We start from the raw sequence: 27,078 nt of genomic DNA, 5'->3' as shown, positions 1-27,078 counted from the left end.
TCACTACGAAGATGTATATATTTAACAATGTATAAGATTCAGCTTGTTTAAATGTGATTTTGAATTTCCACTTATTTATTCAAGAGATATTTATAGCATTTCCAGTATTTGTAAGGACCCATATGGTAAGATGGTTCGGTGGATACTTAAAATGATGTAAGAATAGCTCTTACAATGTAGAGGTCAAGTTTTTTGAAATCCTTTAAATGCTATGAAATCTTCTCTGAAGTCAAAAGTGAAAAATAATGTTCTGACTTATTAAATAAACTCATTAAGTGCAAATTTATGTTGAAACTGAATATACAACATAATCCAAGAAATAAAAACCAGCTTCTTTATTTGAGGAGAAGGAGAGGTTTGAGCTTTCAAGAGCATTAAACTAGACCTAATTTGAACACTGATGGTAGTACATACGCATGTGCAGTAACTCCCTCACCCTGCCTCCCCAACACATGCACACCTTTCTCCTCTCAGCTTATTAACATTCTAAATCTTTCTCCCAGGTTTGGCCTTGTAACCACTTACTTGATAAAAACAGGTCACTTAGAAAGGAAGAATGACCAATAAAATGAATTACAAAGACAACAAGATTAAACTGATTGCCCTGTTTTCATACACTGTAGCTGAAATCTGCAAATATGCAATTGGCTGTGTTTTGGCATTTAACAGCATGTGATCAGTAAGGAGGAGGAAATTTTATTCTCATTAACGGTTGCAGATTTACTGCAGTGAAAAAGGGCTATGTAACCCGAGATGTGACAGTACAGAAAGATCAAAGCCTTGGACTGGAAACCAAATAAACCCTCTGGCTACTTCCTGCAAGGAAAATTCACTTTGGCAATGTAAAACAGAGCCCAGTTAAAAACTACTCTCAGTTTTATGAGCTGTCACAGCAGCTCAAGTGGTTTGGACTGGTTGAGTTTAGAACATTATATTTCCTTGTTTTTGTCTTAAGATACTTCTGTAAGAAGTTTTATAGACTTAAAAAAAAAACACACACACACAATAATAAACAAACAAAAAAAGAAACTCTTTTCTTTTGGTTGAAACTGAGAAGGTAACCACTAAACTTATTAAAACAGGCAGGTCTTCATTTGCACATTCCTTTCTCATTTACTACAGTTTAATATTTTGCCCTTGATTTATTTGGTAATATACATTTACTTTAATAATTCATCTGTAATCTGTACAATCCCTATTCAAAATAAGTGCAAATCAGTTTACAGAACCCATATGGCTCATATCTGAGGGGTGAGCTATTTGTAATAGCACACCTGGAAGGTCTATGGGCAATATGGAGAATAAGGGAATTAATTAATATTACACTAAAAAACCTATAGGCTCTAGGTTTCATCTATTTTAAAAAATTATTTAAGAAAAAAACATTTGGTTCACGTTTCTAATACAGGGGCTTTCAAAACAATTAATCATAAATACTTAAATCACATTGTTAAATCAATCGAAACACAAGACGGGCTAGACAAACCAATTCCTAAGTTTAGGAGTAAGCTCAGATTCACTGGATCCAGACTTAAGGGAAATAAAAGATGACACGCTCTACTTTCCTTTCTCTTTTATTTTTCTGGAGGGGTGGTACTGCTTATCAACCAAATTGCTTATAATTTTAAAATTCTCATTAGACTATGAATAAGCAAGTCTTTATAATTGTAATGTGTATTCCATTCTCTTAAAAAACTCATTAATATTTTTTTAAAATGAGAGCATTTTATCGGTCAAATATATCATAAAAGCAGTCATCCATGCTTAAGGACTTTCTCCTTTCTTTTTAAATTTATAACTCATTTCTGTATATCTGTACAGCCAACAAAAATGCTATTAATACATATAAAAATGAATGAACTTTAACACTGGATAATCACACTTAAATGGTGGTGATATAATTAAGTTCCTAGTCATGACTGGATGAACTCCCATGTCATTTCTTCTGGTACAAAACTACACAGTAATTGATGTGTTAACATTTTTATAGGATCTAGTCATATTCAGATTACTTATTAAATTTATAGACTCAATTATACTGAAATTCTTCTCCTAAATGAAAGTCCTAATAAAGAGACAACAAATTTGGTTTTCTTTGGGAGGATCTTTGAATTTTACATACAGCTAACACGCATGCGTCCAAAACCCAAGCTTAGATCACCAGACTGAAAACTAACACAAATTTGATGAGAGCAGTTTGCAACCTACTTCTCTTGCTTCTCAATTTCCAAAGGAAAGCAAATCACTTAAAATATTTTTTTCAAGTCAGTATAATTTCTCTAGGATAAAATATCTTCCCAGGTTTCCAGTATTTTAAGTCTTGATTTTTGGCTTGAATTTCTATATTTCAGTAAAGTTTACAATTTGCTAATGCTGATGTGTGATAATCTAATAAAATCTGGCCTTAAAAGTTATAGGCCCAATTTACTAATAAAACGTAATTCGATTTTCCTTGGGAAATGCAAATCATTAGTATCCAAGTAGTAGAACTGAATTGAATTCCTTTGCCTTTTTAAGGCTAAAAATAAGTTTTCTCTATCAAAAAGGCTTAGTAAAGAAGTCAACTAAGACTAATATATGGGGATTCACTTATAGGCATAAAACAATAGCATCATGTATATCAACATTTACATTGGTTAATTAGCTAAATAAAAGATTTGGTGGAGACATTAATCCTTGTAGACTGAGATTATCCCACTCATTTCATCCTCATTTTTTGTTCAACTGGATTAATGTGTAGAGAACTTAATGAACTACTTAACACAGTTTAATGGTAGTGAACTAATTAGTTACTTGACGTGTTAATAAATTTTAGTAACTTGTCTACAAGCAATCTAAACACCAATTTTCAGTAAAAAATATAATGTATTAATGCAAAATAAGTAAACAATGTACTGTATTATACAACAAAATCTACATATCTTACTCTGAATTTTAATAACATTTACTCTAAACTTTCTAAAGCATAGTTCACTGTTAGACTAACATATCTGCTTGCCATTTGGAGGCAGTAATGGTGTAATACTAAGAATACTAGCTCTTACCAAGCTTAAAGGCCTCACTGTACCACCTAACTGGTTTTGGGCTAGTGCCTTAAAAATCTCTGAGCCTTAATTTCTACATTTGTTAAAATAGGGCCAATACTACTTTGCCCTATATACCTTACACACTGTTGATGATCAAATAAGACACACGATGAAATAAATGTTGGCTTTGTTGTTGTTTAGTTGCTAAGTCGTATCCAACTCTTTTTGCAACCTCATGGACTGTAGCCCACCAGGCTTCTCTGTCCATGGGATTTCCTAGACAAGAATACTGGAGTTGCCATTCTGTCTCTAGGGGAGCCTCCTGACCCAGGGATTGAGGGGGATTCCTTACCACTGAGCCACCAGGGAAGCCCAAATGTTAGCTACATGCAAGTTATTAGTCTTTATATAATAAGATTTAGACAAAAAAGTGCCTTAAATTTTATTCTCTGAAACTCTTAGAAGGCTCCTAAGACATTCCATCTTCTGAGATAAAAAAAATAAATAACTGGCATAATTGTTGAGCGTATTTAGAGAGAAAAAAATGTAATGTGATTTAATGTGAGGACTGTGTTAGATCAAGAGTCTCATACTTAAGAAACCATTTGTTTGCATTGGTTTGCTTCTCTCATCAGAACTGTGTCACATAGCTATTGCCACTCTTGGTCTCCTGTTTTCACTATCTCACTAATTAAACCATTTCATTACCTTAGATGGAATTTTACCTATCACACAGTATAATTTCCTGTGAATAGTTTTATTCAAGAAATTTTACCATGCATTTCTGATTGGTTAATAAAGATGGGAAGAACTTAAAATTATTTCTACTGGTTATACTTAGCTATAGCAATTATTACTGAGCCTGAAATAACATGTTTACATATGCTAAAATAATGTCATTTGGACAACTGAATATAATTATAATAAAAATTTGCACAGATTTGGATATGTTTAGATCAAATCATACACCCTGAAAAGGAGTAACTTTTAAAAGTAAACAGGATATTGTCTTATTACCCAAGACCATGGTTTAGATTATGCTGTATATGTTTTAATCATGATTTAACAAAATTCCATTTAAGCTGAAAAGCAATTCTTGCAAATATCCCAACTTCGATACAGCTAAGATCAAGTATTAGAAAACTTCACAAAAATAACATTTATTCCACAATTAGGTAAGTGGATCTCACTACATTCAATGAATCTATTTTCTCTGACACATAATTATTTATTCAGTCTTTATCTCTTATTATTTCCTGAGGACAAATTCTTAGAAAAGAAATTACAGAATTAGGGAATCTTAGGCTTCTGTTCTCTGTTACCAAATATAGTTCACTGAGGTTTTGTCCATTTAAATGCCCACAAGAGGTGTATCACAGAACCTCTTTGCTCCCATGTGTGGATATTAGCATTAAAAATTATTTTGCAACTGATAGGTGTAAATGGAAACTGGCTGCTTTATTTGTATTCACCATGACTAGAAAAATTACTAAAGTTAGAAGTTTTTTTAAAGACTTCATGAAGCATGTTCTCCTCTGAGAAAAAGTTATAGGGAAAGAAATTAGGAACAAAAAAGTTACATACTTAATAAAGCAGTGATTTTAATGATTATCTTTAAAAGATTTAATAAGTATTTCATAATAATTCATTTAGTTCTTAAAATGCTGCAGAACAAATGGTTTGTCTCAATATTTATCAAAGGAAATATTTCTATGAGGTTCTTTTCACTTTCTTTTGATCCTTCCATATAATTTCTATATTACTGCCACAGTAATGAAGGTCACTAAAACTTATACTAGGAGAACAAATGGAAGAGTTTGGTTTATCAATTAAAACTTGATAGAGGACTTATCAAACAAGGGATTTTATAAGCATATTTAATTTTATCTCAATATATGATAATTTCTCAATTGCCAAATTAAGGGCTGTAATATAGATAATAATTTGATTTATCTTTTGAATAACTGCTTTAACATAATATCCTAATATATAATTCAAGGAATAATACAAAGGTCAGTAAATATTAATACTATACAATGCCTTTTGGACAGGGAATGTTGATTTTTAAGGTTGTTTTTCTCAAGTGAAATAACTGAGTTAAATAGTTGAGTATAACGAAGGTGACCTTATAGCTAAAGAATAAGTCAAAATTTTACATGTAGAGTTTCATATGAAGGAAAAATTATACATTTACAAATTTTGATAAAAGATTACTACTTACATATTAAGAAAATAATGTGTTAGTCCTATCTAGTACTTTTTAAAATTGTACAACTGACTAACATTTAAAATTGTGCAAATGACTAACATTTCAACAATGATTTAATGTTTTAAAGAAAACAGAGAAAACAGAATAAAAAATATATACGTGAAATATATAATATATATAATGAACAGAAAAGTTAATGGTCAAGTATTTTAAGAAAGAGAAAAAAAAGAGGCAGGCGCACACAGAGAAAATGAAAGTGTGAGAATCAGATGGCTCAGATAATTCACAATAATAATTATAATGAATAATCTAGTTCATTTCTGACTTTAGTGAAACCATCAGTAAGTGACATCACTGTGCCAACCACAAAGAACTCCAGGCCCTCTGAAAAATATTTTTCAAAGCCCCAAGGAAACCCAAGCAGTCCCTGAAATTTTTTTCCAGTTTATGAAAATTGGATTCCTATAAAAGAAAAATGGACCATTTTTACTACAACAAAAACTGATTTGTAAAAGCTGGAAACAGTTTAAAAATTCTCAACATGAGGTTCTTGTTAGTCTTGAAAAGTAAGAGTTATAATAATAAAAAAAAAAGGTTCAAAAATATGGTACAGATACATTGTATATAAGGGGGGGAAAAGCCAGTCTTACTCCTATTATTTTTAATTAGCTTCAATAGCAAGTTCCAATTTACTTTCTAATACCAGTTCAGGTTTTGGGAGCACAAGATTTACATCTGACCCTCTGGGAATGGCAACTCAATAGCTAATGCCTTGGAGCCCTAATATATTTTGCATTACCCCCTAAATGTTGGGAAATTCTGGTGGCTAGAGGTTCAAACTGATAGTGACACATGTCTAAAACCCAGGATTCGCTAACTGCCAGTATGTATTTTATCAAACACCCAGTCCCTCTTGTAGAATAGGATGGATGAGCTTAACAATTTTCACTGGTTTCCAATTAAACAGCCTTGCTATATTACACAAATGTAGACATTCATATTAAGAAGGGCACTCTGACTTGGATTTTAAGAAACATACAATTTGAACCGTTTAAATCATTCTCTAAATTTGACTCAGTTTCTCCATTTTAACAGATTTGTCACATTATGAAATGTGGTCATTTTAGAAAGAAATTAAAGAATTTTTTTCTGGACAATTAAAAAAAAAAACTCTTATACAAATTAGAAATTTCTTCATTACCTTGCAAAAATTTGGGATCATATACTTCACCCGAACCCATTGAAACTGAAATGTTAAAAACCCACAAAGACTGAAAAGTCACGAGTACTGGCTGAATAGCACGCCACTTGGCACTGTCATACACTTTCATGTTCTCAAATCATTAAAAACACTTGTAATTATAAACATTCACATTTTATATATTATTTTAAAAATTATTACTATTCCAATTAACTTGACATTGCTTGTTAATCAAAGACATATTATGAACAGGGAATGAATTTTTAAGTCATGTGGACAATTTTCCTCATTTAAAGGAAAAAAAAAGCTCTCAAAATAGATAACATCTCCTGTTCTTAAAATTAGCTTTTTCAATATTTAAAATTTAATCAAGACATTTTTCTTTCATAATTAACCGAATTCTTCATGTTGTTCATTAAGTCTGTTTATTCTCATTTTAACAGTAGAGATGAAGAATAAGAGTTCAACATCTTCTGTTTACATTTTTTTAAAAATCCCATTTTGCTTTAAATCAATTAAAATGAAACATTTCAAAAATATTATTTTAAGTCAATGATATTTGACCTAATAGGTTTTATATTTACCTATTGGATCTCAGAAAACTAAAGGCAGCCATTAGTTTAAAATTTCACATCTGGGACATTATGCATCAAAATTATCATGCCAAAATATATGAATAATTGTGGAGCAATTTAAAATAAAATATTTGTAGAATTAAAACACTAAGTCAGACTAAATCCATAGTTACTACAAAGAACAACACAGGAATCCCATTAGAAGACAATCCTAACCAACCAAAAATAATTGCATAACAGAAAGAGTAAATGATTCTACAGCGGATCAATAAAACAATGTAGCAAAGAACAACTATGAGTTTTTGGCTATATTATAAGCTTTCTTTGTATCTCTGTGATAAAATTTAGAGTCTCCTTTTATTTGATCTGTTATCTACAAAAAAAACTAAGGAAATTCACTGTAAATTATTTCTTATGGAAATACAAAGAGAAAATGATACAGTTACTATATTTAAGGCTTGAAAAATTAAAAAAGACAAGAGATGAAAGACTTAACTTTCTCAGGGGAAGTTCTTTCTAAAGGGCAAACAATCTCAATTCAAAATGATTATAAGTATACCATTTCTTTGATTTGAAAAAATATATAGTCTACATGAAGTTTTATTAACTAATCCTTTAAGCCAACGCTACCGTCACATATGTGTCTTTTACGATGTGAAAGAAGCTACTTATGTTTTTTTAATTTTGAAAAAGAACTAAAGGTGCAAAAGTAAGAGAATTTTCTCAAAGGCTTTTTAAAAAAAGAAACTTGTTAACAGAACTGAGGAGTGAAATTCTGAAATCTTTGGACATGGTACATAACTTAGTGAGTGTAGCCATCTCTCAAAACATACAATCAGGTTCTTAAAAATCACATAACTATACAAAACATTAGGTCTTTCTCAAATAAGTAATGCATGGTTAGTTTGCTTTTTTTAAGCTGGAAGTATATGCAGGAGACACAAAAGCAATGTTTTGTTCAGAGTGAAACATAAATGGCAGAAAAATTAGTCTTAAATGCTGTCAGCAAAAATCTTCAATATAAACATTAGGATTATATAGCAAAATAATTTCTTTTCGAATTTTGTTTCAGAAAACATTTATACAGTGAATTGTCACAAAATGGAACATATTAGTTATAATAATTAAATAGAATCTCTAATTATAACTAATACAGACAGAGACATCAGAAGTAGTCAAAAGCCATATGCTTTCTGGTATTTAATCATGTTTAATTTTTTTTCCCTAAGGCAAGTAGTTTCTTACCATGACAATCCGGTGCACCAAAGAAACAATTTCTAAAGTATTATTATTTATTTAAAGTTCACTAATGGCTACTGAACTACATATAAGGATACTGCATTTCATAAAATACTCCTGTATTTTCCACTATGCTTTTAAATTTTGTCATGACCATCAGTGAATCGTGAAATCAATATCGTGGGTTGCAATCTGCATTTCAAAAATAAAATACAATAGACTAAAACAGAACATATCATTGTGAATTACATGCAGTAACTGCTATTTTAAGAATTTTACTACTGAATTAAAATGGCTAATATAAAGTGATGATTCAAGAGTTATAACACATTGGTCACAACTGTATTGAAAAACATTTTTTTTAATTTAATTTTTAAATTTTTTTTAACACCAAAAACATTTTGCATTGGAGCATAGCCAATTAACAATGTTGTGCTAGTTTCAGGTGAACATACAACTGTATTCTTAAACACACAACTGTATTCTTATTCTCTAAACAAATATTTATGTTAATAAAATATATAATTTTAGAAGAGAAAATTAAATCAATAATTTGAAGAAAAAAACAGTCTTAAGGGTAAAAAGACTACACCTACTCTTTAGACCAATTTAATATGAAATTGCAATAGTCATACTAAATTAAAGTATTATACCTTAGTAATGATACGAAGGGAAAACTATTTTTTACACTTTCTGGCAAGATTTTAAAAATCTATGAGACCAGTAATGAAGCAGAATATCTGTTGGGGGAAACTTTATTATAATTGTACAACAGTGCTGGTATGTCAGGTTTTTTCCTTAAATATTTTATCTGAATGCCATGCAAGGAGGAAAAGTCCTTAATTTAATCAGAGGATCAACTTTTTAAAAACAGTGGTGTCTGAATAATTGTTAAAATACATGTATTGTGTTCTTATTTTATATTGGATTTGGAAAACATGAAATAACCTGCATCATTAATTTGTCAAAAGTCCTGCCTATTTCAACTGACAGCCTATATTTTCCAAACTGAGGAAAAAAAAAAATATATATATATATTTTTTTTTTTCTTAGAACTGTGATATCTTCATTTTTTACATAGAAAAATGTGACTTTGTAAGTTAATTTAAAATCAAATAAGCATGTTCTTGAAAATATTCAGGATTTTACTCTTTAATGGAAAAAGAAAAACGGGAAGTGATAAGAAAATTTTAGCTTTTTAAAATCAAGAGAAACACCATATACTAGATTTTCTTGGAAGACTGTTTACCTGCCAGCAAATGAATGCTGCCCAACTACATCTCCATTTTGAAGGTGATAATCATTGAAGAAATCTGGACTCATGGCTCCTTCAGAGGCAACTAATCCATCTAGAAAGAAAATAGTAACTAATGAAACATCTTTGTAGGGAATAAAAAGTAAACTATTCTATTAAGTAACACAATAGAAAATAACCTGTATATTTAATCCAGAAGAAAAATGTTAGCATGATGTTCAGTTCTCTCTAAGAGTATGAATGAATAGCATACATACTTAAGTGTTCCGCACACTTGTTAAGGATCTACTATGTTGCAGTGGCTTCCCTGGTGGCTCAGGCGGTGAAGTCTGCCTGCAATACAGGACACTCAGGTTCGATCTTGGATAGGTAAGATCCCCTGGAGAAAGAAATGGCAACCCACTCCAGCATTCTTGCCTGGAAAATTCCATGGATAGAGGCGTGTGGCAAGCCACAGTCCATGGAGTTGCAAGAGTCAGACACGACTGAGCGACTAAACCTATGTTGCAGTACTATTTTATTACACAGATGAATAAGACACGATCTCTGCCTTCAAGGAGCTTATAGTTTTGTGGAAAAAACAACAAAAGATAGAGGGTGAGAAAGGATAGAGAGGAACAATAAGTCTTTCAGGCTAAGAAAGAGAATGAGTAAGGAAATAGAACAGATATTAAATAGCATGGTTTTGGTAAACAGCAACACTCTAATATATTCCACATTTTATATCTGGGCAGCTTCATTTGTGTAGCATGATTAGGGAATTATATATTTCAAATAAGTGAATTTTTATATAAGCAACGCTTCACACAGACACACACACTTTGGTTAGAAACCTTTGTAAATACATTTTACATTCACTGTGTTTTTACAAAGTATACTGAATATAATTTAAAAACTTCTTGATAACTCAATCTTCATTATAAGCATCAACCATTATATATCAATGCCCTAGGTTATTAGATATATTGGACTATCTATACTACATGGTTACACTACCATGCTTTTTGAGTACTTATTTCTTTGCTTATAAAGTGCTCCTTTTCCTAAACCTAAGACTTTATTATTACTTCTTGCTGATTTTAGAGTGATACTGCTTTCCCATTTGCTCCAATCTAAGAATTCATATAACCTATTTTTGATAGAATTATGAATAAGCTAAGAATAAGAAGAATCTGAGGAAAAAAGATCTCAGCAATGGCTTCCGGGCTGTCCTATATGGCTCTTGTAATTACTAGTTGAAAAGCTCCGAGGCTTTCTAAAGTTTAAAGTATTCTGAGTTGGTGAGGGACCTCTAGGTAAATGTTGGCTAGGTTGTATCCACAACATTGTTTATAAATTTAGCACATAGTAAGCAAGCTATTTAGTAACGAGATGATCATTTTACACTTACCACATGCAATAATACTTTGCTAGGTCCTGTGGAAAAAATTACAATACACAATTTCTGTTTTCAGGAGTTTTATGTTAAGTGAAATATAAAATAGATGCAGTTAAGATGCAATTAAATAATATATTTTATTAATAAATGATATATAACAGGAAGGGATTATGTGCCAAATGAGTGCTGGAGGTGAAAAAGCTATAGATGGATTACTGTGTTCTGCAGAGGATAGAAAGTCCTAGTTGGGAAGGGAAGGAGTCAGAGGTGTAACTGATTTGAGTATCAATAAACAGTTGGGAATTAATGATAAAATCTGTTTAAGAGTAAGGGTATTAAAAATCAAGTAGATGGTAAAATTAATAGAGCTTGCAAATGAATAAGTAAAAATAATCTGTATTTCCATAACACTATCCATTTGCTATATGGATATATAGGCTTCCCTTGGGGCTCAGCTGGTAAACAATCCGCCTGCAATGCGGGAGACCTGGGTTCGATCCCTGGGTTGAGAGATCCCCTGGAGAAGGCAAAGGCTACCCACTTCAGTATTCTGGCCTGGAGAATTCCATGGACTGTATAGTCCATGGGGTTGCAAAGAGTCAGACATGACTGAGTGACTTTCACTATTTGCTGTATACCATATACTAAAGACTTGTGTTAGTATTTAGTTGTTGAATTGTTAATCATACCTTTGGTATTTACCTTATTACTTTAGGAAATTTAAAATACTTAAGAGGAAGCTTAAAAGTGTGTAATATTTAGTCTAGTTTCTGTGCCCTCTAAAAGCTGAAAAATTGTATAAACCAAAAGACCAGCTAAACACAAAAAAATTACAAAAACAAAACTATGGGAATGCCAAGACACCATAGATTGAAAGTTGAGCAGCTAAAGAAATTATTTTCTATGGATATAAGACTCTGTTAAGGTTTGGCTAAAATTAACAAGGTTATACTGCAAAAATCAACAAGTTTCTCTGTTAAATTAAAACCAAATAATTGCAGATCGGGTTTTATGAAATCTGCCAATTTTACCAGAACAAAGCAAAGTAAAATGTCAAAATAAAATGTATACCACACGTTGAAAATGAATACAAAGATATTCAGCATGCCAGAGAATAAAAGATTCTAACACTCAGAAATATAACACTCAGATAAAAATACAACCAAATAAAAATACCTGAATTATACTTTAAAAGTTTATATTACATGAAACATGATCTAGTGAGGTGAACCAGATGAGGAAGAAATTAAATGAAAAACTACTGTCAAATTCTCAGCATCTTCATTTTGACTCAGAGTTCTCATTGTCTTCAAAGGGAAAAATTAGTGAAAAGGATAAATGGAGTACAGGAAGCTACAAACAGGGATTTCATCAAACAGAGATGATACTAAAAAAAAAACAAAACAAAACTGAGTTTAAAGATTCAGCCAGAAATTTTATAAACCCAGAATATAGCTAGTTTAAGAAATTTTATAAGCCTAGAATACAATAAGTTTAGTTATAAAATAAGCCTGATACTATGTGAATAAAAGAGGGTAAATTTATACTTCTGAACTTAATTTCTAATAATTCTAAGACACTGCAATTCATTCAATAAACTACATCTTGTACACTGCCCTTTAATGACTTGACAAAATTTAGGTAACTCTAATGTATGAGTAATCATTCTTCACTAGAATGAAGTATAGAAGTTAAATTATATCTTAAATCTTCAACACAAGCACTTTAACTTCTTTGGAAATATCTGTTTCTCAGTATTCTGTATCCAAAATTAGTAATTCTTTTATAGAAATACTGGAAAGAAATTATGCATTGTTGATTGAAATCATGTATTCAAATAAATTCAGGAGTGTCCTTCTCAGGCTTCTACTTTACCTCACTGGTTCAAAGATAGCAACAAGGAAGCAAAGACTTTCATGTAATGTTTAAACAGCCAGAGAACAAACAGAAGACAGATGACATATACCAAACATTTTGTAATCTGTAGAGCATTATATACATTATGGTTATTAAATTATATGAAACCATTTAGAGCACAGTTATATAACACATCTTTTTTGAGGTGCTCTAAGTAATGACAATCTACTTTCGCTTCACTGACTACACTAAAGCCTTTGACTGTGGATCACAACAAACTGTGGAAAATTCTTAAAGAGATGGGAATACTAGTCTGCCTTTCCTGCCTCCTGAGAAATCTGAACGCAGGTCAAGAAGCAAGAGTTAGAACCAGACATGGAACAATGGACTGCTTCCAACTTGGGAAAGGAACATGTCAAGGCTGTATATTGCCACCCTGCTTATTTAACTTATATGCAGAGTACCTCATGAGAAATGCTGGGCTGGATGAAGCACAAGCTAGAATCAAGACTGCTGGGAGAAACATCAGTAACCTCAGATATCCAGATGACACCACCCTTATGGCAGAAAGCGAAGAGGAACTAAAGAGCCTCTTGATGAAAAAGGAGAGTGAAAAATCTGGTTTAAAACGCAACATTAAAAAAATGAAGATCATGGCATATGGTCCCATCACTTAATGGCAAACAGAAGGGGAAACAATGGAAACAGTCACAGATGTTATTTTCTTGGGCTCCAAAATCACTGAAGATGGTGACTGAAGCCATGAAATTAAAAGATGCTTGCTCCGTGGAAGAAAAGCTCTGACAAGCCTACACAGTGTATTAAAAAGCAGACATTATTTTGCCAACAAAGGTCCATCTAGTCAAAGCTATGGTTTTTCCAGTAGTCATGTATGGATGTGAGAGTTGGACCATAAAGAAGGCTGAGCACCGAAGAATTGATGCTTTTGAACTGTGGTGTTCGAGAAGACTCTTGAGAATCCCTTGGACTGCAAAAAGATCAAATCAGTCAATCCTGGGGTCACAAAGAGTTGGACAAGACTGAGTGACTGAACAACAACAAAGTACTGATGATAAATATGGTTATGAGTAAAATGGGGGTATGTACTAGAATAAAAATGAAATCAAAGCAAATTTATTGCCAGTATAGGTAATTTATCAACTTTGTAATTTCTGAAACTCAATTTAAAAAGTGGCTTATACACATTGTGCATAAAAATAAAAAACTACAAAAACTCAGTATCTTTTTATATACTGTTACTGAAACACACTTATTTCTAAAAGTCAAATGAAAACATAATATTAAGCTCTTTGGTGAACTAGCTAAAAGTGGAATGACTGTGTGGGAGAAAATGGATATCAATAGTGGAGAAAGTGACAAAAAGAAATGACTAAAATAGATAAATCATAACTTATTTGGCCACACTTGATAAAATACATCACATAAATATATAGGTAAATGAAAATTACAGTTTTACAATGATTCTGAGACAGAAACTAACCATTTTAAGGTTCATATTCTGCAATATAGTTATATATTAAATGCTAAGAAGATTCACTACAATTAATAAAGAACAGCAAAAAAGTAATGTCATTTAGAAATGTGCTATAGTCCATGGAGTCACAAAGAGTTGGACATGACTTAGCAACTGAACAACAATGAAAATAGCAATACAGCTTTACAGATTATAATATACTTCCTCTGTGGGTGAAAGTATTAAAGCAAACAGCAACAATTTCATAATAGAAAGGGAATTAGTAACTACAATCACAGTCATTTTAGACTAAGAAAAAAAATAATGTAACTATAAGGAGATGTTAAATATATTCCTATTTCACATAACAAAATAAAGATCCATTTTTTAAAAAATAGCAAGAAAGAACAGATACGTTTTGACATATTTAATTGTTGGAAAACATAGAAGGCAATACTAATGACCAGGAAGTTGTTGTTCAGTTGCTCAGTCGTGTCCGACTCTTTGTGACCCCACTGACTGTAGCACGACAGGCTTCCTGGTCCTTCACCATCTCCCAGAGCTTGCTCAAACTCATGTCCATTCGGTTGGTGATACCATCCAATCATCTCATCCTCTGTCATCCCCTTCTCCTCCTGCCTTTAATCTTTCCCAGCATCAGGGTCTTTTCTAATGAGTTAGCTCTTCGCATCAGTATTGGAGCTTCAGCTTCAGCATCAGTCCTTCTAATGAATATTCAGGATTGATTTCCTTTAGGATTGACTGGTTGGATCTCCTTGCAGTCCAAGGGACTCTCAAGAGTCTTCTCCAACACTACAGTTCAAAAGCATCAATTCTTCGGTGCTCAGCCTTCTTTATGGTCCAACTCTCACATCCATTCATGACTACTGGGAAAACCATAGCTTTGACTAGATGGACCTTTTTTGCAAAGTAATATCTCTGCTTTTTAATATGCTGTCTAGGTTTGTTATAGCTTTTTTCCCCAAGGAGAAAGAGTCTTAATTTCATGGCTTGCAGTCACCATCTGCAGCAATTTTGGAGCCCAGGAAAATAAAGTCTGTCACTGTTTCCATTGTTTCCCATCTATTTGCCATGAAGTGATGGGACCAGATGTCATGATCTTTCTTTTTTGAATGTTGAGTTTTAAGCCAGCTTTTTCACTCTCCTCTTTCACCCTCATCAAGAGGCTCTGTAGTTCCTCCTTGCTTTCTGCCATAAGGGTAGTGTCATCTGAATCTGCAGAGAAGGCAATGGCACATCCCCAAGTCAGACATGACTGGGCCACTTCACTTTCACTTTTCACTTTCATGCATTGGAGAAGGAACTGGCAACCTACTCCAGTGTTCTTGCCTGGAGAATCCCAGGGATGGGGGAGCCTTCTGGGCTGCCGTCTATGGGGTCACACAGAGTCGGACACGACTGAAGCGACTTAGCAGCAGCAGCAGCAGCATCTGAGGTTATTGACCAGGAAGTAGCAAATGCTATTTCATTTTTTCATAAAAGATAAGCCCAGGGTATCACTGGCCATTTAGCTTAACTTCTGTGGTTGAAAAACTACTAAAGTTGCCTTTATCAGAAGCAGCCTAAAGTTTCATGGAGACTCAGAGACTTAAATAAGATGGCTCAAGCATCTAAATAAATCTGTAGTATTACAAATTTCTGATGTTTCTGAAGATACAACTGTACATAATAAAAGACAAAAGAGACTACCACTGTCTGGATTTCCATGACACATATCAAGAATACCACAAAGATTCTTTTAGTTGATGAACTATTTATGAAAAATAAAGTAGATAAGATAGTAAACTAAAAGAGTACAGATGGCTTGATATGAGAACTATATCAATGTAATCCCTGCTGTCAAGTGTCTACCATATTCAGGCTGCAGGTATAAAAAAACAACCACCATGAGGCTATCTAATGATAACATTTCACTCCTCAAATGCTTAAATTTATTTTTCCATTAGCTGTGGCTATTTCTAAATTCAGATATATAAAAAGATGTACAATTTAGATTTCTCACAAAGCTTAAATTGTACATTTTAATTGTATCTCACAGAAAAATGTTATGATTTTCATTTTAAGAGGTTAATTTAAACGAATTGATTTCGGAAAAGTGGAATAATTTTTTAGAAATCTGTTCAGAAACTAATTGTATTGAAACAACAAAGTTAACTACTGAGGTGGTTAAAAGCTTTATTCGTTTTTGGAAACTGCTCATTGATTCACACTGAAAAGTAGCTATAAATTTTCAAAGCAAGAAACCTGATTCTAAGAAATTCTGATTTCTATTATCAAAAAATTCATATCACATATATTTTACATTATTTTACTTCATGACGATCTCACTAGGTAAGGGACAGCTGCTTGCCATTACTGAACTAAGAAATTCTGGTTAGTTGAAATTAATGATCTACTCCATCTGGGCTGAAACACAAAGCAGATTTCATAACTACTGTTAAGTTCAGTTAGGAAGAAATCTATTTAATTTTCAAAGTAAAGTACCAACTTACCAGGATTGAAGTACCTTAAATCAAATATAAAAATAATTCAGCCTTATGGGCAATATGCAGAGCATACAATTCATACAACATATGAATGACTACATAGTAGGAAAAAAAAGTGAGCCACTAATTCAGATACAATTACTTTCAATGCCTTTTATTTCCAACTTACTACAGAACTTAGAAATCCTTTCCTTCATCTCTTCAAAATCCTTTCCTTCATCTCTTTAACTAAATGAGTTCAATGAAGCAATTAATATTGGCAATAGTACAACACATTAGAAGGCAGAATATGCAACAACTTAGGCTCTAAGTACAGAATCCCTGGACAGAGGAAGGATGGCAGAATCAACAAGGGTATAATAAATGTAGGATTCACGTAAAAATTAAATTTTACCTTGAAAATACTAGCAGAGTATAGAATGAAAGAAACTATTGTTATGAACTGTCTAAGTCTTCCCAATCAGAGAATAAAATAGGGGTTACTATTTCGAAACTAAAGCAAGTGAAAGTCACTCAGTCATATCTGACTCTTTGTGACCTCATGGACTATACAGTCCATGGAATTTTCTAGGCCAAAATTACTGGAGTGGGTAGCCTTTCCGTTCTTTAGGGGATCTTCCCAACCCAGGGATCAAACCCAGGTCTCCCGCATTGCAGGCAGATTCTTTACGAGCTGAGCTACAAGGGAAGCCCAAGAATACTGAAGTGGGTAGCCTATCCCTTCTCCAGTGGATCTTCTCGACCCAGGATCTTCTCGACCCAGGAATTAGACCGGGGTCTTCTGTATTCTTTACCAACTGAGCTATGAGGGAAGCCCCAACTAAAGCAAAACCATGGCAAAATGAGACTGTTAAAATGAAATACACTAGAAAACAAAACATAAATTAGTAAACTATATATTTAAATAAATATAGAATAGAGAAAAATACCACATTTTCAAATGGTAGTAAATCTTGAAGATGTCATTTTAAGTTATACATTATAGAAAGTAATAAATTAAGAGCAATTTTCCTTGTTTTAATTTTCCTTGTTACAGCCTTTTTAATGGAGATCACATCAAAGACTACCTTGGACAAAAATAATGATGAGTTAATAGGTTTGCTTGGTGTGTACTAATGTTATGTCTAAAATCATTAGCAGAAGGCCATTTACATACTAAAAGAAGTGCTTATAAAGCTTGGGAATGAGCAAGGTGGCAGACAAAAACCCCTATAGCATACATTAAAAGTATTTATTTTTGTCTTGGTTATCATCTTACCTGAGCTGTAGAAAAGGTCAGGTCTCTCGAGAATATCTCCTTCATGGATGTATGGCTCAATTCGATCATCACCATATAAGTACTGCTCACTCTCATCCATCTGACGACTTTCTACCATCTCCAGCCACTGAGAGTTATGCCAGCGAAACTTCTCACTCTGAATTTTCTTGGCCCATTCTTCATCGTATTCCTATTGTAAACAAATAGTCAATTATTTTTTATAAGTTTATGAAGGAATTTCTTTGATACTCAGATAGCAGTAATTTTATCTTACAAGAAGAGAATTGGAGGGGGCTTTTTTTTGGGTTAGAGAAAACACGAAAATTACCTTTTTGGAATAATGTATACAATAATCAATAAAAATCAATTTATTACATATATTAAAGACATCTCTGTTTGGATTAACAATTGCTACTGCTAATGGCAAAAACTGGAAAAGTTCAAATTTCACAAATTCTTTATCTAAGTATTACTAGAATTTAGGTAAGCAGTCAGACTTAAACTTCCAAATAGTTTTGTGACTATAATTATGTGGCAATAATGACAGGTGGTTAAGCATTAAAATTACATCATTTGCTATATCTTTTTGTTTAGTTCAGTAGCAAAAAAACCACAAAACAACATTAAAGTATTTCTCCTAAAAACTGAAATGGTTTACTACAAAAAACAAATAGAATTTAATTCAATTCTGTTTCAACAACAAAATAATAATGTCTTATTTGGTCATAATTATTTCTTTAAATATCTCCTGTTTAGCAATGAACTCTTAAGGAGCACGACTGTGGCTTATTCACTGTATCTGTAACATCTGTTCACAGAGAACTTCATTGGTGGGTGTTTTTGAAGGACAAGTAGACAATTATAAATATTAGAAAAGCTACAGCTGAACCTATCTAGCTTCACTGGCTGTGGCTACTTCTGATAAGTATATTCACTTAAAAATCACTGGACAGTACCATGGATTATTTGGAAAAAAGACTTCTGGTATTTCTTGTCATTCTAATCACAGGTTCCTTAGTATTAAATTCCTCTGTCATATCTTTAACACTTCTGTTTATACTTATTTTTTTTTAAGTTGGAAAGGTGCCAGGCAATACTGTTGTCTCCAGTAGTTGAAATGATTACAATAACTTTAAATGCTGAGCAATTTTCATCCAAAGCTAAGTAAGGCTCAAGTCAAAAACTGTAATCACAGAATAAGTTTCTGGGATGTAAGAATAAGTCTGAAATTTTATAATAAATGTAATTATTATTATCAAAATTTTTCTTGTTAAATTTAAAATTTCACATTATTGGTTTATCTCTTAGCAGTGTCAGCTGTCATACTGTGTGTTCTATAGCACACAACTCTGAAACTTGTACCCCCACAGATCAGCATTCTGAAACCCCTAGCCTCAGCTATCTTCTGTATCTATCCTCAATGAATATAGCTTAGTAATCATGGCAAAGTCATAGTTTCTCAATGTCTCAGAGTCTAAACTTATAGATACTAATCATGTGGTATGGTATAACACAAGGAACATTGGATAAGAACCAAAGTCTTATCCTGGATTCTCCTTCTAGGTTTGATACTAACAGAAGTATGCAACTTTCTAAAAGTATTTCAGTATCTTTTGGTCTCAGATTCTTCAACTGTAAAATCAAATCTAATATTTATTCAAGTCCTAATGTTCTTTAAATAAAAATCTATGATTAATACCATTACTTCATAAAGCTGTCAAAATAACTATCCCTCTGCCAAACTAAAGATAGCAGCAATATATGGAGTTCATCTTTTAAAAATTACATAGCAATTCTAAATGAATATACAGTGTCAGAAATTTAAGAAATTCAACATGTATCAATTAAAACCAATTCGCTTTAGCCCTTCTCCCCCAAATGCCTACTTTCCTCTTAAACCACTACCTCCTCATCATCAGAAAATAACTCTGGGAACTCAGATGCCATAGCTCAAATACAGCCAAGAAATGTCATCCAAATTTATCAAGCTATTGTGGAAATACTCTAGAAATATAGTTCTTTTTCTTCGTTTCTGAAATGCTTCTTTTCACAAGGAATGCACCCTAACATCCTTGCTATGGAACTTTAGTTTGTCTTGTATTTAAAGGTAAACATGCTTTATTTTTTATTTTCTTCTATTCTCAGGTCGTGACATTATTATGTTAAGCACTAGTTTTCAAAAACTCTAAAGTATCATTAAAGACTTATGGTTTGATTTTAGGTGGAATGTGACATCCTTTTTGAAGTCCTATATCATTTTGTTTACTACTTAACCAGTGAAATGTTATGAAGCCTTAACCAGCCTATTATCAGAGCCTGTTCACTATCAGGAAAACTCTTTGTCACTGGCTTCCGTCACACCTTGTATCTGATTAACACACTATAGGGTAACATAGAACTACATAGATCTGCTTTGTGTTCTAATGTAACTGATGGAAAACAGATTTCTCTTTCTCCTTTAATGTGGCAGCCCCCTAATTAAGAATGTAATATGGTTTATTTAATACAATTCTTCATACTAAATTAAAGCAGATCTAGAGTAATTGAGTTGCTCATTAAGGTTACGGTATTAGCTGCTAAAAAGATGCCTTTTACATATTAGAAAATACTTCTTCCCAAAGATATGTATACACAAATATACGCGTAATTAAACACACATACATAATAGAGTTGTTGATTTTTATGCACATTCTACCTACTTCTCAGTAGTACTGTCCCAAAAGTTGCCCTTTAGTCTTGACTATGGCATTTTCTAACCAGACCTCAAAGTAAATTTATCTCCTCAACCTCTGTTTAAAGCACTAAGGAGGCTTATCTGTGTAATATCACTTCAAATATTATGCCCACAAAGTAAAGATATAACTAAAGGAAATTTATTTAAGTGAGAAACCATAACTTTTCTTTAATACTATATTTTTTAAATTCAACTGCTGACAATTAAAAAACCAATAAAGTAACATGCATAATACTGGCAGGGACTGCACACACACACACACACGTGTGTGTGTGTGTGTGTGTGTGTTTATGAGGAGGACATATCAAGCCACTCCAGTATTCTTGCCTAGAGAGAAGCATGGCAGGCTACAGTCCACAGGGTTGCACAAGAGTTGGACACGACTGAAGTGACTTTGCATGCATGCATGCACATACACACACACACACACACACACACACACGTGTGTATATATATATATATATACACATATATATATATATATACACATGCACATACACACACCAGGAGTTGGTGATGGACAGAGAGGCCTGGCATGCTGCAATTCATGGGGTCGCAAAGAGTCGGACACGACTGAGCGACCGAACTGAACTGACACACACATGTAAATTCTAACAAACTAGGAAAAACCATAAATTTCTGCAATATAAAAAAGAACTCCAAAAGAAGACTAAACACTAAACCCAACTGGGTTTATCTCACAAAGTCCAATTTGATTGTATGGAATTGAGAATACACAACAAACTTACAAATCTGAGAAATGAAAATTTGCGAAGACTGTAAAACAAACAAGAATGAACTCCACCTGCTCTGGAAAGAACATTTTAGAAGTTTCTGACAACTCACTGGAAAATCCCTGCTCTGTGCCCATCACCAACCTGCAAGCTAATTTAAAGTAACTGCTTTCTATTCATTTTACCAATTCCTATCCATTCCATGCTTTTGAAATCCTACCCTGAAATAACCTGAGTTTTAAAGGTAACCCTATGAAAATTTCTCTACAGCTTTCCTTTTCAAGATGTTGTATGACATTTTTAGAAGTGGTCTTCCTTGCTGGAAGTTTATTAATAAACCCGCCTTTCCTGTCTGACACAGACTTGTCCTGATAATTTTTGTGGAGACTCTAACAATTGATGTCTTAGAAATTAATGTAAACATACATTAGTTTATCTCCTTTCAATATGCCAGTCTTGTTAGACATAATTGTTTCTATCGTAGAATGAAGAAGGCACCTTGTTTTCCTAGTTTGAAATAATTCCAGATTATTACAATACACACCATTTACCAATGATCAAAATTAAGAGTTATTAACAGAGTAAACGGCTGCCATTCAAAATCTCAGTGACACAAACCTCTGTTAGTATCAAACCACATGTAGCCTGTGGCTGGCTGGAAAGGCAACAGACATCAGTCTTACCAGAGACTAGGCACATTCCCTTTTCCATAACCAACCTGTAGATACAATTTGCCATTAGTACAGAGTATCTATTGATAGGGCTATGTGGTAATACTGCTCCTAAAAGGTCAGTTCATGTCTAGACAACAGTTTCCTGGTGTCCAGATTGTAAATTTTTATATTCTAGAGACTTGATGTTGCCTTTAATTTTCAGTGTCAACTTTAGTGTTTGGAACATAGTATGTGCTTACTAAACATGTATTAGATGGTTGACAATCCAGTAATGTCAGGGGAGGAAATCATTTATTAATTGGGGAGGAATTTGAGGTTCTCAAATACTTCATACAAAGCTGAAGGAATACTGAGGTTATCAATCTAACTGGGTTTTCAGAAGCTCTCTGTGTATAGAGGATTCTGTTCTTCTCTTGATAATTCCCAAGGCTTGGAAGAGAAAAGACAATTGTCAATTGCTGCATAATTGCCATGGAAGATGAGAAAGCTAGGTTTCTTTCTCCTTGCTTCCCTTTTCCTTTCTGCAGTTACCCCATTCCCTGCCTCTTAAAGCTATATGTAAGCTAGTCAGACTTGTGATAATTTGCTGATCAGACCACAGAGACTGCATCACCAACCATGTAGTCCTCTACTGTAGAGAGTACTATGAACATATATCTGTTTCAATTCACTAATTGAGGGCTTGGGCCTAAATACTATATATTAAACACTTTACCACTAGTGTAAAATAACATTTGCATAATTTGGGGGACAAACACTTTACTGCAGATGGCATATTTCCCTAAGGCTTGCACGGCATCTAATTTTTCTTAGTATTATTTCATGATGTTTATCTTGAGTGCAAGAAGTCTGTTTTCTTAAAGATAAATTGCCTTAAGCTACAAATAGCCCCACTCTATTTTATTTTTTATTATTATAGACTACAGCTATGCTAAAAATACTCAAGAATCAAAATCTATAGATAAAAAAGTCTTAAGAGATCATCTACTTCCATTCTAGGCAGGTATCTAACCAACAATTTTAGAAAGTTGGTTATTTAGCTGTTATTAATGTTAATTGGACAAGACTTCACATTATCCCTTTACAGTCTACTCCTAGTGTTTCATCATCTTTGCTGTGTCTAATCAAAGTTTCTCCTGTTTCAAATTAAGCCCATTCTCTCTTATTTTACTCTTCAAAAAGATTTGGGACAAGCAAATAGCACCCTGAGTTGTGATCAGTAATTGAGTCTAAGCTCAAAAAACCAAAGAATGGCAGCAACGCCCCAAGTGAACCTGAGAAACTTTTACTATGCATTAAAATGGCCCACTCCTCAAATTTCTCCCAAATAAGGAGGCCCAGCAAGCCAGGAAAAAGCTCTGGTCTGAGTTAGCTGATAAACTGAGTCCAAATCCAACTTAGTCAACACAGATTCAGAACGTGGGTAACTGAACACATGAAGCACTTCTACACTAGCATAGGTAGCTTCCTATTTTTCTACACTGTACTAATCAAGATCTTTCAGTAAACTGCACTATTCAGTTAACTTCTTTGACATGAAGTCTTAAAATGCCAAATTCAGCCATTCGGCAAGACAATCCTAAAGTAAACTACAAATACAACTATGCCTGGCTAAAACATATATTCCAAATAACTTTCCATACTTAAAATCCAAACTGTGAACAGATTATCTTCCTATATCATTTTAACAGTCAAAATGAGCAGAAAATAATGTAAACAATTAACTGTACAGGTGGCTCAGACAGTAAAGAATCTGCCTGCAATGCAGGAGACCTGGGTTCAATCACTAGGTCAGCAAGACTGCCTGGAGAAGGAAATGGCAACCCACTCCAGTATTCCTGCCTGAAGAATTCCATGGATAGAGGAGCCTGGCAGGCTAGAGTCCATGGGATCACAAAGAGTCAGACACGATTGAGCGACTTTCACTTTCACTAAGGAAAGGAAACGTTGATTCAGATTTTTAATCTATATATACACTTCACAACTAGGATTGAATTTTGGTTTAGTTTGAACAAAACATATCAGGTGACTATCAAGTGACCATCGTTTGGTAGATGTTTCATATATATTTTCTCTAATTTATTTAATCCTCAGATGTATCAATGTAAACTAGATCTTCAAAAAGCTAAATAAATTGCCTGAGATTATTCAGCAGGTGAGAGAACTAGAATCAGTTGTATTCTAAATGCAATACTCTATAGGGTCAAGCTGCCACCTCATAAAGGTCAAAGGTTGAATCTAAGACCAGAACCCCTACTCAACTGAGGAGAAAAATGTTTCAAGAAGAGTTGCTCCCGCTAGTGCAGTTCCCTTTTGACAAGCTAAAATTGAGCTAGGGCCTCAGATCCTATACATGTATAGTACAGAAAGGGAAAGAAACATTGTTCAAACAGAATATGGGATGTTTCCAGAGTCTGGTGTCCATCTATCCGCTGTACTGGACTTCTTCTTTTGTAAAAAACTCAGCTATAACTCAGTTGATGGAGTAGCAAAGGATAGGACTTCCAGATCACACTAATGATTAAAATGTGAATATCTTTAAATGATCTCAGTTTAACAACTTTGGTGTTTCTGAATAACTTTTTAGACTTATGAAATGAAACAATTTAAAATTGCTTGGCAGCATATCAAATACATACTTCATAAGTCTGATGTAGAGAGATTAGGTAAACCTTCAGATTACTTGTTCAAATTTGTTTTATACTAACTCACATGATCAGATAGCATTTTAGGGAACTATATATATAGGTAGCTGATATATCACCCATTTCATTTCACTGATTCTTTTTCTTGGATATCCTCTTATTCACAAGACTTTTTATGAATGTAATAAACTAAAAATAATTTTCTTTGTGAGTTTACATTTTAACTCTGACCAAAATTTATAAGTCCTTGCAAGGAACGTAACAAAGTAAAATGAAGACTAAAAATGTTCATTGGATTTCAAAACATGAAGGTCCAGATGACTTTTATAAGCACCATTTCAATGGAGTAATGGATGCAGAAGGAAGAACTGGTAGAAAAGAGAAAGGGGAAGGTAGAAAAGATGGGGAAATGAAAAAATGGAGGAAGTAATATTTAGAGATTTTTTTCAAAATGTGGATTCTAGAGAGAAAGAGAGAGCTAGGATAGAAGATGCAGGGTGGGGAAAACTCCTACGTAAGATCAGAAACTTGAGCCCAGAGCTTAGAAATACTGGGAATGAGAATTTTATCTTGTAAGAAACATATTCATATTTTACAATAAATATTTTTATAAGACTAAGCTGGTCTTTTGGAACTATCACTAACTTACATTCTTAGCCAAACCTACCTAATACAAACATCTAAACGTATTTTTACTTTCCATCACTTCTTCTCAAAATAAGGTAATTTTAAAAGTATGATAAAGGCAATTCATAACAGACTGACATCTCTCTTCTTCATTGCTTAAGGTAAAACAATCAGATATAAAATTTTAGGAGGTTTCTTACTGTTACACTATATACTTTATATACAACAATGACATTAGATCTCCCAGAAAATAATACAAGAACCATGAAACTGTTCATAAACCCTGTGACCAGTGGCTTATGTGTTGAAACATCTTGGTTAAACAAGAGTTTAATACATAAAGCTTCCCTATTTTAATTTATATATCAAAGCTAAAATGTCAATGTACTGATTTAAACTAGTAATGATATATTGGTCAAATCCAAAAATCAGGTGATACCAAATAAACATGAATTTCTGAACTAAAATGTAGCAGACTGACCAGAAAGTACCTGTTGATTATCTGATTTTGTAATGAAATCACTAGCAGAAATGCCAACCTAGAGGATTTCAAGGACATTATTAATTGATTCTTTATCAACTTCTATTCTGATTCTTTTAAGGGGCTTCCCTGGTAGCTCAGCTGATAGAATCCACCTGCAATGCAGGAGACCCCGGTTTGATTCCTGGGTTGGGAAGATCTGTTGGAGAAGGGATAGATTACCCACTCCAGTATTCTTGGACTTCCCTGGTGGCTCAGCTGATCCTTTTAAAACACTTAAGTTGAAAACAACTGAGTAGGTTATATTCAAGAAACTTTTTACAGGTGAGCCAAAATAAATAGTGTAAATAGAGTCCAAAGAAGGAACAAGATTGCCCATGTGTATATGCCACAAGTGAAAAAAATATTCAAAGAAAGGTAGCATCTAGCACATCCCAGGTACAAGGGTCAAGCCCAGGTGGAAGGGCAGCACAAAGTCTGAAGAAAAGTCTGCAAAGTGAGCAAGTTTCTAATGCAGGACTCAGATTATCCCTCTGATCAAATTCTTAACAGTGATATATACTTTTAAAATTTCTAAAGTCATGAAAAACATTAAAATTTGGGGGTATTTCATCATTCCAAACAGTTCTTACAGTTAGAATCAGACACGGCGAACTGGTTCTAAATTGGGAAAGGAGTATAGCTGTATATTGTCATCTTGCTTATTTAACTTATATGCAGAGTACACCATGCGAAATGCTAGACTGGATAAAGCACAAGCTGGAATCAAGACTTCAGGGAGAAATATCAATAACCTTAGATATGCAGATGACACCACCCTTATGGCAGAAAGCGAAGAGGAACTGAAGAGCCTCTTGATGAAAGTGAAAGAGGAGAGCAAAAAAGCTGGCTTAAAACTCAACTTTCAAAAAACTAAGATCAAGTCATCCAGTCCCATCACTTCATGGCAAACAGATGGGGAAACAATAGAGACAGTGACAGATTTTATTTTCTTGGGCTCCAAAATCACTGCAAATGGTGACTGCAGCCATGAAATTAAGACTTTTGCTCCTTGGAAAAAAGCTATGACAAACCTAGACAGCATATTAAAAAGCAGAGACATTACCGACAAAGGTCTGTATAGTCAAAGCTATGGTTTTTCCAGTAGTCATGTATGGATATGAGAGTTGAGACCATAAAGAAAGCTGAGCACCAAAGAATTGAT

General features: G+C 33.3%; 1 protein-coding gene across 13 annotated transcripts in view; it reads right to left on the bottom strand.

The window, feature by feature from the left end:
* KIFAP3 (kinesin associated protein 3) overlaps positions 1-27,078 on the bottom strand; it is a 160,421-nt gene that overhangs the window by 19,161 nt on the left and 114,182 nt on the right. For all 13 annotated transcript variants that reach the window (XR_014053445.1, XR_014053444.1, XR_014053442.1 and 10 more), the window contains 2 exons: positions 17,980-18,169; positions 9,500-9,599 (listed from right to left, as the gene is read on the bottom strand). Coding sequence is in view for 8 of the 13 variants with exons in the window: in XM_081489539.1 (XP_081345665.1) it covers positions 9,500-9,599; positions 17,980-18,169 (290 nt within the window). In the remaining 5 variants the exon portion in view is untranslated. The remainder of the gene's footprint in view (positions 1-9,499; positions 9,600-17,979; positions 18,170-27,078) is intronic.

This window comes from Giraffa tippelskirchi, chromosome 5, assembly GCF_054371585.1.
Source record: "Giraffa tippelskirchi isolate mGirTip1 chromosome 5, T2T-mGirTip1v1.2.pri, whole genome shotgun sequence".
In the NCBI taxonomy this organism is placed as follows: Eukaryota; Metazoa; Chordata; class Mammalia; order Artiodactyla; family Giraffidae; genus Giraffa; species Giraffa tippelskirchi.
Note: the sequence above shows the minus strand (reverse complement) of the source record. Positions and strands in the feature narration are given on the sequence as shown.